General features: G+C 34.7%; 1 protein-coding gene across 1 annotated transcript; it reads left to right on the top strand.

The window, feature by feature from the left end:
* Positions 1 to 5,664: 5,664 nt before the first annotated feature.
* On the top strand, positions 5,665 to 14,513 carry LOC133529789 (uncharacterized). The gene is made up of 4 exons (XM_061867599.1): positions 5,665 to 7,095; positions 8,364 to 8,551; positions 12,207 to 12,491; positions 13,257 to 14,513. Exons 1-4 carry the CDS (start codon positions 6,788 to 6,790, stop codon positions 13,457 to 13,459), a joined length of 984 nt encoding a protein of 327 aa, XP_061723583.1. The 5' UTR covers positions 5,665 to 6,787; the 3' UTR covers positions 13,460 to 14,513.

Raw genomic sequence — 14,513 nt, 5'->3', positions numbered from 1 at the left:
CGATTTAAGTCTAGTGAAAGTAACCGTGAATCATTCAAAACTGTTGTGAACTGGACACTTACCACCTGAGGTGTCTGCGGTCTATACTCAGGATCAAGTGGCAGGGCCATGTTCCCAACTCTGAGGTCCTGCGTCGTTCCGGAATGTATGGCATGGAGGCCTTACTAATGCAGCGGCAGCTCAGATGGTGCGGGCACGTCCTTCGAATGGATGACCACCGCTTGCCTAAAGCTGTGCTCTACTCTGAGTTGGCGGTGGGTAAGCGGAAGCACGGTGGTCAGCACCTGCGCTACAAGGACGTGCTCAAACGGCATCTGAGCGCTTGCGCCATCGACCCTGAGCGTTGGGAGGAGCTTGCTGGAAGGAGGTCTTCTTGGCGTTCTACCATCCATAACGGTGTCAAAACATTCGAAGATAACCGCCTCACTAGCCTAGACATAAAACGCCAGTTACGGAAAGAGAGACCTAAGCCCTCCTACGTGTACACGTGCAACGCAGCTGGCCAACTTTATTGTCACGCGTGCAATAGAGATTATTGGCGCTGGTGGAATAGCGATAAGATCGGGTGACTTGCAATCTGGAGGAGGCGGGTTTAAACCCGGCTCGTACCAATGAGTTTTTCGGAACTTATGTACGAAATATCATTGGATATTTATCAGCCGCTTTTCGGCGAAGGAAAAATCATGAGGAAACCGGACTAAACCTAACAAGGCCTAGTTTACCCTCAAGGTTGGAAGGTCAGATGGCAGTCGCTTTCGTAAAAACTAGTGGTTTTACTAATTCTTGGGATAAGCTGCCAAGCGGACCCCAGGCTCTCATGAGCCGTGGCAAAATGGACAACGTGAGGAAGATGATGTTTATTCAAATAGACCAAATACCTCCAGTACCTAATCCTTGATGTGAATATTTAAAGACTTGCTAAACAGTTTCCATTCCAATAGACAATTAGAAGATTATATAGCAGAAACATTAGTGCAACAAGCTGATTGATGAATGTATTATTACAATAAGTACGTTCTTAAAACGGCAGAAAAAGTGACAATCATCACACACACATACTCGTAAATGTTCGTACAATGTCTGGGATGATACAGAAGCATGTTGCACTGAAAATGATTACGTTAGAGTAGCAGTACCAGTGATGATGTGAATGAGTATATTTTAATTCAATTTCATTTTATTTAAGGACCAACTAAGATCATTTTTTTTTGTACAAATATGATTTATAAAATACGGTTAGTAATTACTCTATACACTATACAACGTCATTCTATGCATGTTATAATAAATAAAATAATGAAATTTGTAGTATAGCTTACACAGGTTAAATTAGATTAGCTCTAATAGTCGAGTGGTTAATTTTTTACTTACCTCGTTTTCGAATCTTTTTCGAAAAATGGATAAAAGGGCTTAAGTTAGATCTGCATATATCTGCGAAGAAATATAATATATGTATGTTAATCGCAGTCCAAAGTCTAAATCCTATTTACAATGAGAAGCCTGGATCTAGAAGTGGGACATACGTGGGTACAGCGAGCTCGAAATTGGCATGGACACTTTATGAATGACTCTATTCATTCATTTTGCGTGGCTACTTTATAAATGAATTAAATGATAGGTTCCGTGTTATTTTGCGACTGAGTGTGAGAATATTAATATGCTGGGATTGGTAGTGATGAGTAGTAAAATAACTAATAAGTATTTTTTTTTATTTAGTAGGTAGACAAAAGTTAAAAAAAAGGTAGGTATTTAAAATTATAAAATATAAGCAGTGTTTATTTTGGCTGTATTAGTGGGATGTTTTGCAGTTGAGCATCGCTCTTTCCCATCTCTCTTACTTAAAAACCCGATTCAATAGGACGTAGTTTATTGAAAAACATCTTCAGAATTGTACCATTTAAATGAATCATTTTTTTTAGATAAATGGAGAGATAGATATTCAAATTTTTTTTTATTTAAATTTTTGTGGGTTGGGTCATTTTCCCCAAAATTACGTCCAATAAATACAAATAAAAATAATATGTCGTTTATTTCAGGCTTCTAGCCCTAACACATTGAGACATACTATATACAATACATCAAAATGAAAGCAAAAAATACAATAAAAAATAGTAATAATTAAAACTGTTCAGTTTAAGATTTATGAATAAATGTAAACAATAATTAATTATAAAATATTACTAACAAGGTACGTCATTTAGGACATAAATTAGATGCCGTAGATGGTCCTGCTACGTTAACACATTGCGCGTATCAAATGCCGTTGTCTGAATGTGGGACGATCACGCTAGCAGCTGTGATGCACATTATGTATTACCAAGTTAGATGAGACGAAAAAACGCACAAGCCAGTCGCGACGGGGCTGTATCTATAGTGTAGTTGTAATTCATTGATTATTCGTTTCTGCTTTCATTTTTTCTTCTGTAAATACTTCCCCCGGGTACGTCCTTAAACTACGTTCAAAAGAGAGGTATGGGCATTGTGAATGTCATCTCGGTTTGTGTGGTAGTTTTTTCTTATTGTTTTCATTTTTGCTAAAGCCTTTTATTACTATAAGTTCTGTATAAAATACATTGTGAATCGTTTTTATCTCTTCTTCTTCCTCGTGTCCTCCCGGCATTATTGCACAGCTTTTGGGACCCTGGGGTCCGCTTTAGGCTCTAGTTTTTACGAAAGCGACTGCCATCTGACCTTCCAACCCAGAGGGTATACTAGGCCTTATTGAGATTAGTTCCGTTTCCTAACAATGTTTTCCTTCACCGAAAAGCAACTGGTAAATATCATCAAATGATATTTCGTAAATAAATTCCGAAAAACTCATTGGTATTATACGAGCCTTGGGGGTGAGAGGTTTTAGGCCAGTGACGTCCGGATGGAACGTCGCACGCTCTTACCGCTAGGCCACCAGCGCTTGTATTGTAAACTATGTAAGTGAGAAATTGTTACATTAACTCACATTTACGCAGTTTACAAACATCAATAAATCAATTACTTAAATATAATTAAGTGCACCATTTACGCTTACAAGTCTGCACTATACGCTTGATCCACATAGTAACCAGCTCGGCTTCGATTTTCCATAGCTGATTATTCTTATTTTCACTTAGAAAAGTATTTTTAACTTCATAACTTTCACGGTTTTACTACGATATCACTAATTATTTCTTAACAACTTATTTTGGCGGACGAAAATTGTACATAAAACATAAATAGTAATAGTCTGGATAAAAATTATCGGTTTCAATTAAGTTAAATTTGCATTATCTTAATAATCATAACAATCAATTAAGTTTTTCAGTTATTTCAATTAAGTTAAGTGCAATGTCTTAATAATTATAAAAATCAATAAGAATTGTATGACGATACTTTGCTATAATATGTCGACTATTTATAAGTTTTACAGCGGGCTCATTAGTCTCGTTACCCTTTTATGATACCTAATCACTTTCTACATTAAAACATATCTTACTACTTCCACGAAAGTATTCGGGAGCATTTAAAAATTGCATGATTAAATTATTGATGATTGAAGTAAGTAAGTAAATATACACACATAAACACTTTATTACTGTTTACTGTTCATTACCTCATAAAATAACACTGGTTGTGTTCATTCGAAATGCAGAATGACCTCAATTTTACATCACTTGTATCAAGAATTTGGAACCTGGCTATCGGCGTCTAAATCTCTGTCGTATATTAATAGTTATAAAATTAATACTGATGTAACCGAAACACCTGGCTAAAACCAGTCTCAATACACCTGATAGTTATCTAACAACCCAAACTCCATTCGTTCAAATTGAAACATCCAGCGATGTTGGAGAAGTCATGCTTTTAAAATTAGGTAATTTAAAGATGTTGAAGAGTAGAGAATAACACGCTGCATTTATGCAATGCTTTAAGAAGAAGAAATCGATGTGGTGACAAATATCAGTAATGTCATAGAAATGAAATTTTATGTTGCTAAGAGATGTGACCATTTAGAATTTTAGAAAACAATTGGGGTAGAATTTGTATCGTTGATAACCATCAGCCATAAACACATCCTAAACCATTTTGAGTTAATTGCAGTTTCTCGTTTAGATAATACTCGTTAAGAACATTAAGAACATTTGTTTCACACTTGGATTGCTACAGGAACTGCATTTTAGCTAATGTATCACAACTGCATCAGTAAAATGAGGTAAATAGTTTTTTTTATAGATTATAGTTTTCTTATTGTGATATCATTAACCCATATGTTAAAACCATATAAATAAATCGTAGGTTATTGGAGACCAGGAAATTTGAAATGTTATTTTTAAGGGTTTTTTAATATTCTTGAACCTTTACAACTGATTTTTAAGTGTTCCCCAAACATACAAGAAAAATAAATTATAAAAAAAACTGTTTTAAAGTACCGTACACTTTTTCTTTTTTAGTTTCTCTTTAAAATGATTACTTTGAACTTACAAGTAGCCGTGCAAGTCCAAATTAGCATATTGCTTCTGATATTTCAATGTCAATTGCGACACAAATTAAGTAAGTACTCGCAAAACTTTCTTCAAAGTAAATGTTTAATCAGTTCTCACATCTAGTCCATCTCATCCTGGTCGTGACCGACATTTTTATCGAAAGTGTTCCTAAAAACTTATTACGTTATGATTTACATCATCAGGAAGTATTCGTGTCAACCACCCACCACATCCTATAAAGAGAAAAATTAAATAAAGAGATTTCTCTTCACACGCTGCGCCTGTACGATGCCGCCCTGTGTCCGGTTTACATCCGTTGCTTTTCCTTTAAAGTACTGTACACTATTACAAAACAACATTTGATTTCGTCAGATTTTGAACGCTCACGAATATAGTCCGTATTACCTCTCGATACTGCCAGCTTAATCTGGAGTGAACGGCAAAATTAAATTTGTAAAAGAGTAATGCCCGACAAGCAATAATTTATCGTTGTGAAAGATGAAAACTGAGAGAATTAAAGCTTACGTCCAAGCAGATAAGATGCAAACCATTTTGTGACGTTAAATTATAACTTTGCAGTTAACGAACTTACGATGTGGTCTTGACCGACAAAGTTAGCATTAACAGCGATCACGTTTGCTTTTCTCGAATTTGAGCCTTTTGGTGTTTATCTGGAAAGTTCGTTGTATTGTATTTTTTTGTTTTTGACCTGTTGTTTTACCTAAAGACCTGTCGAGTATTGTGGGGGGGAGGTATTACATAAAGCATGCGAGATGCAGAAAGTCGATGACTATGGAGCAACAATGGCGAAAGCCATTACCTTTCGATGAATTCTGGATTTTTTCGAAACTTATTAAAGTGACAAATTTATTGTTCACAAGAATAAATATATTAGGCATACATAATGTACATAAATAGCAGTAGATAAAATATAAATTAACCGTTATGACTTTTAATCATTAAGGTCAAAGCAGGTTATTTACTTTCCTCTTATAAGATTTTAACATCATCCTTTTATTCACAACGCTAAATAACAATAATAAATAGCAATGACATCGGGTCACTTTTCATAAAAAAATCATTTGGTTTTTCTTTCTTTTAAAGTGCATTTTCAAATGTATGTCTTAGGAAACTAGCCCAGGCGTTTGTAGTTTATATACTTACATGCCCTTGTTACTTTAGAATTCATAATAAACAGTAAAACGAATGTGACATTATCTAGAGATCAATGCGTTCATAGGCTACATTGTCGGCTTATCAGGATGACAGGTTATTTGCCTTACTTGTAGCAAAAAAAAAAACTTCGAATCTTCTATATTACCTATATAGTTTCCTATATGTATAGTACGTATTGTCTTCAATATTCTATTTATAGTTAAATCTTTCGCCTATTTTTAAAACTAGTCATTAGCGGTTACGTTTTGAAAACGTAATGTGAAAACAGTATGGCTTGAATGTCATTGTTAAATCGAGGAACTATTACGTCAGTCAAACAAAACTTTTACTAAAGCAAGCCGGACGTATAAGAAAAAAATATACTTTCACTCCTTGCAGCCTTTAAATTTGAAACAGACTTTAACACCGAAACTGAGACATAAGATTATGAACTCTATGCTGCTAAATTTAAGAACGGTATTATCATATGGGTGGACTTAAGTTAAGGTGTAACATTTAAATACTAGCATAGCAGGTTGTAAGACAATGAGGAGGTCAGAGGCTCTGGAAGTTACCTTTTGATGCTGATTGTCGGTATTTTATGGGTGACTTAGCTTGTTATAAAGAAATAAAATGTGGTTTTTTATGAAATAAATAATTTAACAAGTCTATGTAACTACCGTAATAGACTTGTATGATCTTCATGAATGTCTCTTTATGACTTTTTTATTTACTGAATACAAGAATATAAATATTTGTACAATGCACCTAAAGGTCTGTTTCATAACATTGCTATTTCTAATATTATATGACTTAATAATACCAATTTTCATGCAAATAAAGAAACAATGGCTTTCGTTGCCTTTAAATTTGCTTCTATTTCCACGTTCCTAAAAAAATTACGTCAATTACATAATGTGATGTAACATGCAAAACATATGGTAGATCGCTCTCACAGATACGTTCCAAATTGTACTCAAATTTTCACCCTATTGTTGCTCGGACGTGGGAAGACCCCGTGACGAGGCCCAACAATGGCAAAGTTCATCGAGACATAACAAGGAAAGTCTATAAGAATACTGGGTTTTGTTACAATTTCGTTATACGTAACATTCGACCCATTCTTGTCGGTGGTGTTTGCAAAAATCCGTGCAAATTTTGAAATGTTTTGAAAAATGTCTTCGTCGCTGTCTTTTACATTTGTTTTATTAGTTCTTAATTTAGTTGAAGTTATTCCTATTCAGTTGCAAGAAGGTGAAGAGTTGAAAGAAAATAATGTTGAAAATGCGGAATTAAATGACTGTGTCAGTGTTCAACGGAGTACGGAAGTTGGAGTTTGCTTTGGCAAAGAGGTGCTCAAAAACTTAGACAAATATGATGAAGCGGAATCGTTTAGTTTGGCCAATGGGATATCGTTCGTCAGAGATGACAAAACACCAAGGCACTTTGGGAGCTTTCTTGACAAAGATCCAATGGATTTCCGGTACAAAAATTAATATTATAATCTAAGTCATTTTTGATCGAAGCGTCTCGGACCTTTTGCTTTCTTGTGTCCGGATGTTCACCTCTACAGAGCCCCTAGTGTAAATGTATTCGATAGCGAAACGTGACGTACGCGTTTGCGTTAAGTCTCATTTTGTATGGGATTTAGAAAAAGCGCGCCAAGCCAAGCCAAGTTTCGGAAACTCAAAATTCCATATAAAAAGAGACTTTACGCAAACGCGTACGTCACGTTTCGCTATCGAATAAATTTTCACTAGGGGTACAGGTCGCAATTCTTAACCAATTCTCGTGAAATTTTGTGACCAGATTCTATGATTAAATAGATTATTTATGTCGATCCATTTTTTGAAGAATTTTAGTGCGAATAGCGTCTATGCCGCTTAAGACTATTGTGAGTTCGCTGTGGCAACGACTCGACGAACTAAGTATTTTTCGCTTTTACATTTTCTAAGTTTAACGCGAGGTCTACAGCTTGTAGAGCCACTAGTTAATCTATAACTACTGTTTATTCAATTGGAGTGTTTTCATAATCTAATTTTAGGTTTTTTAATCCATTCTCAATTAATAGCTGTGTAGTAAGACAATAACTATTAAATTAAAAAAAAAAACAGTTAAATAATCCTCCACCAAAGTAACTTAATTTTTATTGAAACCAACCAACTGAACTGTGAAAAGTGTCTCCTAATTAAAATTTATTTAACCTGCAATGTATTTATATGTCTGTACTGGTCAAATTTTGCAAGTTAAATTTGACCCACTCCCCGGTTTCCGATGAAGATGAAGCATACAATTATGTAAGTATTATGGTACCATCGAGCTGATTTGATGATGGAGATAGGAGGTGGCTTTTGTTTTTGAGTTTCGAGAATTGTCTCGATGAGATTAGTTGCCTGTGGAAAGAAATGTACAATTTTTTTTTTTTGCCAAAACCTTATTTTCACTACATATCCTTGCGTTATGTTTCAAGTTTCGAGTTCTTTGTTTGTCTTAATGTTGTACAATGTATTAAATAACAAACAAGATGTTTTCAACATAAGCCCTGCTACCCTACTAAACCTTTTCTTAATAAAATTAAAATTATTGGATATTACATATAATTGTTTTACTTCCTTTATTTATTTTTCTTCTTATGTTAGGCATTATATATTATTACATAATTATATTATTGGTAACGATCGAGACTAATTCTTTAATTGTAAGTCAATTTTTAACTTTTATAACTAAACGTTTTCCTTGCATTTCATATAGTTCAATGATGGAAGATGCAAGCAACTTAATTTCAAAGAGGTCTCTGCACTGGGACCTTAGTGGTCTGTATCCTGGTCTCGTAATGCGAATCGGTCCCACGTTAGCTAATGGAATACTAGAGTTTGTGATGGACCCAAGGGTGAAGGATCGGTCGTATCACCATCAGCAGCATGGTGAAATGTCTACAGGTAAGTTTCATGTAGTACTTACGCATTTAATATTTCAACATGTTCATCTTTACAAGCTTTAATTTAACTTTTTTTTTATACTACGTCGGTGGCAAACAAGCATACGGCCTGCCTGATGGTAAGCAGTCTCCGTAGCCTATGTACGCCTGCAACTCCAGAGGCGTTACATGCGCGTTGCCGACCCTAAACCCGCCCCCCCCCCCCCATCGATGAGCTCTGGCAACCTTACTCACCGGCAGGAACACAACACTATGAGTAGGGTCTAGTGTTATTTGGCTGCTGTTTTCTGTAAGGTGGAGGTACTTCCCCAGTTGGGCTCTGCTCTAGATCTGGAATGACATCCACTGGCTGTGCCCTACCACACAAAGCCAGATGACATTCACAATGCCCATACCTCTCTTTTGGACGTAGTTTAAGGACGTACCCGGGTCCATTGTGTTGTAGTTAATATCTAACTTTGTTGGTTTGTTAGTTAGTATTGGTCAAATCTTTGAACCTAAATTTGACCCACTTCCCGATTTCCAATTGAGCTGAGCATTTGCGTACATATACGAGTCGGGCGACAGTTAAATATTATATTACTGTCGAGCTGATCTGATGATGGAGGCAGGAGGTAGCCATAAACTTTTAAACGTTTGCTTTATAATCACCTGCTAAGGCAGGCGTAGTGGGAATTAGTCGGTAAGTAACCCATAACGCACGTGCAATTGTATGTATATGTATCTATCCTTGTTTATCCATATATATGTATATATTTGTGTACTCATAGTCATATCATAAGGTATAATGAAACATACTCGTACTATAGTATTAATTTAGAAATTTTTTTTCGCTCAAAAGTTACGGTTTTTTTTTTGTTTAATTCTCACTGCACCCACCTTGAAGTTTCCCTGTTTTGCCTTATGGTTGACTGGTAGAGAACGCCTATTGGCATTAAGTCCGCCTGTTGTACTCTTTTTTATGTGCAATAAAGTTTAAATAAATAAAAACTCTGTGATGAAACAACGCAACCTAATTGTGATGGGAGTTTTTATAATTTTCTTGATGAATAACTATTAGTTGCATATGGTAAGAAAAGTACAGTCAGCGAGATAAAGCTTGTACCAAAATGATTATTTTGTCAAAAACTTATATATCAGCTAGGTAAGCACACAAACCTAGTCGCCACTTAATCCTTTGATAACGCTTTAATTTTTAACGTCATTATGAAACAACATGAAATATGACATGAATATACGACGGCAGCAGCTGAAGCTCTAAAGCGCCGCAAATATGCGGGTCTATCAAGTAACCACATATTTGCGGCGTTTGCAGTTGAGACTTTGGGACCTTGGTGTCAGGATGCCCATAGTTTATTTAAGGAAATAAAAAAGATGCTCCTCGACACCACTCGAGACCTGGCTGAAGGGCTGGCTCATTCCTTAGCCAAAAATCGGCATTGCCATTCAATGGGGGAATGTAGCCAGCATTATGGGCACCCTTCCGCAGGGAACAGATTTGGGGGACATTTTTTGTTCGTTTTTATTTATTTGTAATTTATTATATAAGTCAAATTTAGATTAAAAAAATATATATAATATATACGAGTAACTATGCCAAATATCATGCAATTTAAGCACGTCGTTTTAAAATGAGAGCTTAACTTTGATTGATTGTAGCAGTGCAGATTTTATCTGGCGAGTTCCTGCGACTCTGATACAGTTACGACCACTTGATCAAAGACCAAAAGTATCTATACATATGCTACCGTATATATTTCCTTCCGCATATATTACCGATGGTCCTAGGTTCGAATCCCGGTACGGGCATTTATTTGTGTAATGGGCACAGATATTTGTTCCTGAGTCATGGATGTTATCTTTATATTTAAGTATTTGTATATTATATATATCGTTGTCTGAGTACCCACAATAAAAGCCTTCCTGGGTTACCTTGGGACTTAGTCGATCTGTGTAAGAACGTCCCTATAATATTCATTTAATGTAATATTTATATTTGGGCGTCGTTGGCAACCCCAGAGGTCACATACCGATTAACAATATTTTATACGTACCTATAATTTCTTCAGTTTACTAGAAAATTTAATGTACCTATTGAGAATTTTAGGGACAAATGCAGGCAATATGCATATTATTAAATCTGCATTTCACTGCAGACTTTTTTTGCTATATAAGGCATTTATATATAAAAAAAGTAGGTAAATAAATAAAACTCAAGAATGCAACGCATAAAAAAATTAAATGTCATCATAAATTTGTCACAAACTGTTATGAACAATCAAACTATTTTTATTACTTAAAATCGATAATATCTGCTGGAAATCATTATTCATGATATGACTCGTAGCGCCATCTACCTAAAAACCTTGAAAGTATTTAAGAAGCTACTTTCGTTTCAAGGTAGCGTTAACATTGAACTTGAATGTAAGACGCCATCTACCGAAAAATACTAGAACTTTTACAAGGCTATGCTAAGGTTGTGTTTGTATATCTTGGATCAATAATGATGAAACTAGGAAAATATCAGAAGGCTTTTAAAAACAATCAGTGCTTCAAAACCTATGAAGTTCATATTGTTTTTATACGCTTGCTCACTATCCAAAGAGATACTTTAAAGTAAGCTCAGACAGGATTTCTTTAAACTAAATTCTGTGTTAGAAAACACTTTCTCGCTTACCATAAGGACAAGATTTGCTTGTATATTTATACTACCTAGAGTCTGTGCGGAAAGAGAAGAGTCGTGGAATGTATGGAGCCCAATACATTCTACTATTCTTCTCTTTCCTTACAAAGCATCCTCATGGCAAGCGACAAAGTGGGACTTTTTTTTGTAAACTTTTTGCACTTTTATATTTAAGTAATAAAGGATCTATGAGTTTAGATCAGCAAAACAGTAAATAGATTTTTAAAATGACAGATTAAATGAAATTCTATTACTTTTATGTACTATCAGCCGTAAAGTGCATGGCGACTTTATATCAATGAATTCATTCATAATTTCTCCTACAATTTCACACCAACACAAAACGCAGTATACCATGTATAATGAATTATAAAAAATCTCTGAATTAAGTCGACATTCATTGTGTAGGCGCATATTAATAAGCGTAACAGTAATCCTGAGATGGATTATATTTGCGTCTTAGTTAAAAGCAGATTAAACGCATCAGCAGAACGGTACAGTTCGAGTGAGCTAAACTGTGTGATAGATAAAGCGTTTAAAACATATCGAAGATTTTTAAAAAAATCGGAGGAAATGATAACGAATTATCTATTATGAAAAATTCATGATTACGGGGTCAAAAAAAATCATAGGTAGTTCAAAATAGTTTACCTTTTATTGATAAAGTTTTAACAGTTTTTTAAAATGTATTTATACCTATTCTTGATGATGATGTCTCCCCAGACGTATCCGTCGACGGCGACGTCCTGACAAATTAATTAAAAGGTTAAGACCCTTTTAATTAATTTGAACCTTAATACTATCACGATACAATTGCTTTTTAAAGGACATTTTTGCTTTTCCACGTACTTAATACGCGAGCTGAACGCTCGCATAAAAAAACAATGACTTTTGTTTAATTAGGGTCTGAGGCCTAAAAATCATTTCAGAAAATTCATACTATACCTATATAATTTTCTATTTCCTTTTCCAGGACGACTACTGGCTAGAAATTTGCTTGTACCATTTCTACTCGGCTTCAAGTTCCAATTATCGACCCTACTACCATTATTACTTGGTCTACTTTTGATTGCCAGCAAAAAAGCGTTCTTTTTGGCCAAAATAGCACTGTTAGCAGTTACAGTGTTCAGCGGAGGATCAGGTTGGGGCCATGGTTCTGGATATGGAGATTTTTCAAGTTCACCTTTATCGTCATATACTTCTTATGACAGTCCTGGATATTTTCATGGACACCATGGATCAGGGGGTTCCGGAGGAGGTGAGTTGTTCAGGTCATAGATATATCAGTTTGAAAATTATTTTCTGCTCCGCTCATTTTTATTTTTTTCTAACTCGTAGACTAGCGTTCATGATAAGTAGAAAAATGTTCTCAGTTGCTCCAGAACATTATGTTATAGAACAACGTGCTCCATAAAACTAGTCAATACTTTTTGTTATCGAAAAAATACCAACTGTGAGTAGAAGAATCTCAAAAATTTTAATTTACTACAATTATATCGTGGAACATCCATACAACATTTAAAACACCCTTAGTAAACAAAGTACAAACCAGTTAATATCACTGGAATCTGGATGCCACAATCATAAAGAACTTTCGATCGCAGGTTCAATGACCTCATGCCGATGCTCTATACTAAAGCCATCGACGGCTCCTTTACCTTATAACTAAAATCACTGCATATGAAGAGAGCTATGTGAGTTTTTATTGTTAATATGTCTAATAATCCTTTCACTTTATGGGTTCGAATCCCGACTTAAATTACTGACCTGACTTAAATAAAATTTGAGTTAAGTTGCTACTAAAAAAAAATGTTAAAAACACTAAGAGGAAGTTAAACAATCTAATACACAATAAAGCCCTTTATTCTTTAACTCCTTAGTTTTTCTGGTCACCAATATTTAGTTTTGTATCTTTTTTTTTTGATTAACTAATTTCTACGTCAAGACCATATTAATATGTACAAAACTATAGGACTACTATACAATTGGTTAATTCTTCTTGAAGAACCATTAACCTTTTCAGGATACTACCATAGACATCCTCACCATTCGGAATACTATTTCAAGTCTGCAGAACAGTCAACCGCTTCTCCTATAACGCCCGATGAACTGAAAGACAGACTAGAAAGACTATTTATCACAAAGAAAGATGAAGACCCCAATAGAGAAACAACCAAGGTTAGAAACGCAAGAAATTTCGCTTGGACACCGATCAACATGGGATAGCGACATAAACTTGATAAGTTTTCATTAGATATGGTTTAAGTGTGTGTTGTAACAAAAATGTTACATGATTATTGTTGTATTTCACAATTTCATGCATACTATGTATTTTACCTGCCCTATTTATATAAAGGATTTTTTCCAAGTTGTATAACTTGTATTTTGTAATTACTTATACTTATTATTCAGAGAGTTAACTGTAGCTACATACATTGTATATCTATATCAGTGTGCTTATTCGGCATTATATTTAATTATTATTATTTATTTAAACATGTGTATTGATAACGTTATTAACTTAACTTTTTTATTGCATTTGTAATAGGTATGTAATTGTTTTGTACTTTTTCATTTCCATTATTAATTTTCTTTTTTTTTCATATTAGCTATTTCAAATTTCCTTGCTTAACAATTTCTCAACTCTCACTAACTAATTTATGCAATGTTCTACTTATAACTAATTACTCTTCTAGTCATTTATCACGTATATTTCTCGCATCTCTATTTTCCCCACTATCATTCATTGTCACAATTACATTGTTATAATTATCATGTTCCTCATTGTCATTGTTTTACTTTTTATCATCCCCTGATTTACATACGTGATTAATAAAAATTCCAATGCTATCTATCGATGATTCAATTTCTCATAACGCGTTCACATGTCCCGGTTAGAGCATCCTGTATTGTGCGGCGATTACACGCTCTAAATAGTTGGAAATGCGCTTGAGTCGTTATGAGGATGTGTTTCCGATGAAATGGGGTGAAAGCGAATTTCTTTAAGTGACGTTTAGCATTTTTCACTCCGGCACTAAAGGTTCTAGTTATAGGGTTTAAACTGTCGTGAGTCGTACTAAAGTTAACCTGATTTGAACGTTTAAGTTACGTATTTTTATTCACTATCACGACATATTTCGGAGAACCCAGCCTCCATTTTCGAGTACATTTACGTTGCAGTGAAAATTGTTTAATGTTCTTTATTGCTGTTAAGTGTGTGTGTTTTTTCTAAAGGGTTGCATTTTAAGTAAGTAATTTGTGAGTTGTTTAGTAATTAAGT

This window comes from Cydia pomonella, chromosome 21, assembly GCF_033807575.1.
Source record: "Cydia pomonella isolate Wapato2018A chromosome 21, ilCydPomo1, whole genome shotgun sequence".
In the NCBI taxonomy this organism is placed as follows: domain Eukaryota; kingdom Metazoa; phylum Arthropoda; class Insecta; order Lepidoptera; family Tortricidae; genus Cydia; species Cydia pomonella.
The sequence above is the reverse complement of the archived record's forward strand: the minus strand, read 5'-3'. Positions and strand labels throughout refer to the sequence as shown.